The 3,479-nt window shown below is 39.4% G+C and overlaps 1 protein-coding gene across 1 annotated transcript; it reads left to right on the top strand.

Annotated features, from left to right (window-relative positions):
* Nucleotides 1-2,663: 2,663 nt before the first annotated feature.
* On the top strand, nucleotides 2,664-2,918 carry LOC100587683 (40S ribosomal protein S27-like). The gene has a single exon (XM_012499658.2). The coding sequence runs from the start codon at nucleotides 2,664-2,666 to the stop codon at nucleotides 2,916-2,918; it is 255 nt and encodes an 84-aa protein (XP_012355112.2).
* The last annotated feature ends 561 nt before the right edge of the window (nucleotides 2,919-3,479 follow it).

The following is a 3,479-nucleotide window of genomic DNA, read 5'->3' as shown; positions in this document are numbered from 1 at the left end:
GTGATTGTACTGTTTCCTTTGTAAATTTGGTCACTTGGAAAGTTCTAAGGATTGAGCAAATTGCTTTTAAAGAATCTCCATTTTCTACATATGCATGTCACCTACTCAAAATCTTATTCCTCAGTTTAAATTGTTTTCTAACAAATATGTTATACTTCCCTCAGCAATCCCTCAACTGTAAGAAAAATGCATTTTTTTCTTCTAGTGATAAATAGTAAGTTCACTGCATTTCTTAGAATAGAAACATTGATAATTGATAACCTCCACACATCTCCCCAGGCCTCATGTCTGTATTATTACTAATATGGAAAGACTGTGTGTGTGTGTATGTGTGTGTGTGTATGTGTCCATAATAAAAGAGAAATCTATTGTGCTAATGAGAGTTTCCAATCAACAAGTTTTGCCTTGTGAATTACAGTTTTAAAGTACTTTTGATTATTAAATTTATTGCTATTTAAAATCCATATTTAGGAACCTTGCTATTAATACTAGAACTTTAGTTACAGCCTCAAGTTTGAGCCCCTCCCAAAAAATCTCATCTCCTGGAGCCTGCTAAAGTGTATAAAATATGTTCAGAAAAATACATCTTGGCCAGCCATGGAGTGGAATGGAGAGCTGGTGGAATGTCTGGCTGAGAGGAGAGGTCCAAGACAGTGCCTTTCCTGGTCACAAGGTCAAGGTCAATATGGCTCACATGGGTGATGCCATTTTCTTCTTGTTCTCATAACATCCAGAAGATGTGCTGGCTGATGAGCAGTTTTGCAGAACTGCTACTTTGGTTCTCAGGGAGTGCTCTAGAATATATTTACATAACTTGAGAAAAATATCTTGAGCATATACTGTATGGCCAGTACTGTGCCTCAGCCCTCTTAGTGTCTAGATGTGAACTGTAGTTAGAGTCTCATGGTTAAAAGTTGTTTTGTATTTCAGTCTCTTCTGCCACCTGGTTTTTAAAATGTTTTCCTTTTTGAGACAATCACAATTACCTGTATATGTAAATTTTATTGTTAAAGATGAGTACTGATCTTTTGACTTTATTTTGGGTCATAGGCTTGCAAAGCTTTACTTAAGACTTCAGTAAGTAAAGGCCCATGAATGATTTGTAGAATCACTGAAATAATAGTAAGACTCTACTTCTCAGAAGATGAAACAGAGTCTTAGAGAAGTTTATTATTAAATTAGACAGTTTTTTTTTTTTTTTTTGAAATGGTGTCTCACCCTGTTGCCCAGGCTGGAATACAATGGCACGATCTTGGCTCACTGCAATCTCCATCTCCCGGGTTCAAGCAATTCTCCTGCCTCAGCCTCCCAAGTAGCTGGGATTACAGGTATGTGCCACCCCACCAGCTAATTTTCGTATTTTTAGTAGAGATGGGGGTTTCGCCATGTTGGTCAGGCTGGTCTCGAACTTCTGACCTCCAGGTGCTCTGCCTGCTTTGTCCTCCCAAAGTGCTGGGATTACAGGAATGAGCCATTGTGCCCAGCCAACAGTTGTGTTTTTAACTTGAATTTTATACTCTAATTTCTGATAAGAATTTTTATTTGGGGTGTATTATGATATTTGAATATCTGATATCTTGTGGGTATGGAGATTGCAGATGATTTACCAGATTTGCAGAGCAAGTAATAGAGGACAGTTTATTCTTTCTTAGTTTTCACTTGCTCTTCTTCCACATGCGTTAGCCACTGTTAGCTCCACTCCAGATGAGATAGAGCTTCTTTTCTGTCTGAGCATGAATTTGCTAGGAGCCATGAGATAAGTTTTTTTCTTAGGTCACACAGTTATTAAATAAATATTCACTGAGTTTAATTTATGAACAATGAAAGTAAAACCAGACATGATTCCTCCCCAAAAGATGAGCACACGTGAAACAGCGGGGAATGCATCATCTTTCAGGTTACCAGTGTATGGTGGCACTACGGGATCAAGGTTATGTATTATAGACAATAAGTAAGGCAGACATATCTGAGCTGATTCTAAGATCAGAATCTGGTGATGTGTTAATTGAACACTTGGCAATTGCTTTCTTAGTTTACCCATTCAGATTGAGGAAATGAAGATAGAAAAGACTGGTGGCTTTATTATATGTTACACTGATGCTTTGCTTTGGGTTAGAGAGCAAGGGTTGTATAAAATATTTTAAAATGCGGATGGATAATTTTTAGACCAGTTAGGATGGCTACATTAGAGAATCCAAGGCAATGTCTGCCATTACCTTTACAACACACACTGATTTTTTTGTGTACCTTGTCATTACGTAAGCTCCCTACAGGGCTGTGGTAAGTCATGGACAGGGTTAAGGAGAAGGGTACATGTCGAGAAACTAAATCACATTTGGAGAGGAGATGTAACAAAGGTAGCGTTCAGAGGTTTACTGGTAACAATTCCAAATTTGGAATGAAAAAGTTACTCTTTGTTTAGCGTTCGAGTTGGGAGTTTGCCCTGCAAAAGACAGTCAACCACTGACTTCACTGGAATGTACTTGGAAAGGGAAGAACTTAAACCAGCCATGAACAGGAGAAGAAAGCCAGGTTTTCTGGAAACATCGCCAAAACCCAATAATTTCTCAGAATTTTCAGAGGTGCAAGGGGGGTGTTTGCATTTCAATGGAAAAAGTTCTGAAAGCGACTTTCCAGCGGTGACGACCTACCCACAGGAGAACATGCCTCTCACAAAGGATCTCCTTCATCCCTCTCCAGAAGAGGAGAAGAGGAAACGCAAGAAGAAATGCCTGGTGCAGAGCCCCAATTCCTACTTCATGGATGTGAAATGCCCAGGATGCTATAAAATCACCACAGTCTTTAGCCATGTGCAAATGGTAGTTTTGTGTGTTGGCTGCTCCACTGTCCTCTGCCAGCCTACAGGAGGAAAAGCAAGGCTTACAGAAGGTTGTTCCTTCAGGAGGAAGCAGCACTAAAAGCACTCTGAATCAAGATGAGTGGGAAACCATCTCAATAAACACATTTTGGATTAAAAAAAAAAAAGTTCTGAAAGCTCTGGAAACTATTCTCAGTTTTACTTTCTCATTGAAAGGCAAAAACCATGGCTGTAAATAAGAGACAGAAGCACTTGCTATGGCTTTGTTAAGAGTTAAGAAAAGGGACCTCTGGAAAATTTGGTTTGTCCAATCCTTTGCCACAGAGCCAAGACAAAGTGGTCCAAGTCATAATGGCAAATAGAAAATAAAAGTACTTCCTCTCTGAGAGAAGAAATAGAAGTAGCAGTTTTTATGGGGGCCCTGGGGTGGGTGTGGGCATTCACTATCTTCAATTTCAAACCTCTTGAATTTAAGGTGCCTTCGAGAGCTGGAGGTAGATAGCAGGACTGAAAAGCTGGGTATAGATTCAGGAGTTGTTGGCTGGTGGAGGTAGCTGGATTCATGGGCCTTGATGGCACTGCCCAGGGAGTCATTTATAATATTACTCTTAATAATGTATCTTTTGTGATTTACCTTGAATCTAGATAGAAGTGCAGTTAT

The sequence above is a fragment of the Nomascus leucogenys genome, chromosome 20 (assembly GCF_006542625.1).
Source record: "Nomascus leucogenys isolate Asia chromosome 20, Asia_NLE_v1, whole genome shotgun sequence".
NCBI lineage: Eukaryota > Metazoa > Chordata > Mammalia > Primates > Hylobatidae > Nomascus > Nomascus leucogenys.
The sequence above is the reverse complement of the archived record's forward strand: the minus strand, read 5'-3'. Positions and strand labels throughout refer to the sequence as shown.

Excerpts from the sequence above, each read along its gene's own strand:
- LOC100587683 (XM_012499658.2), top strand. The coding sequence starts at position 2,664 with ATGCCTCTCACAAAGGATCTCCTTCATCCCTCTCCAGAAGAGGAGAAG.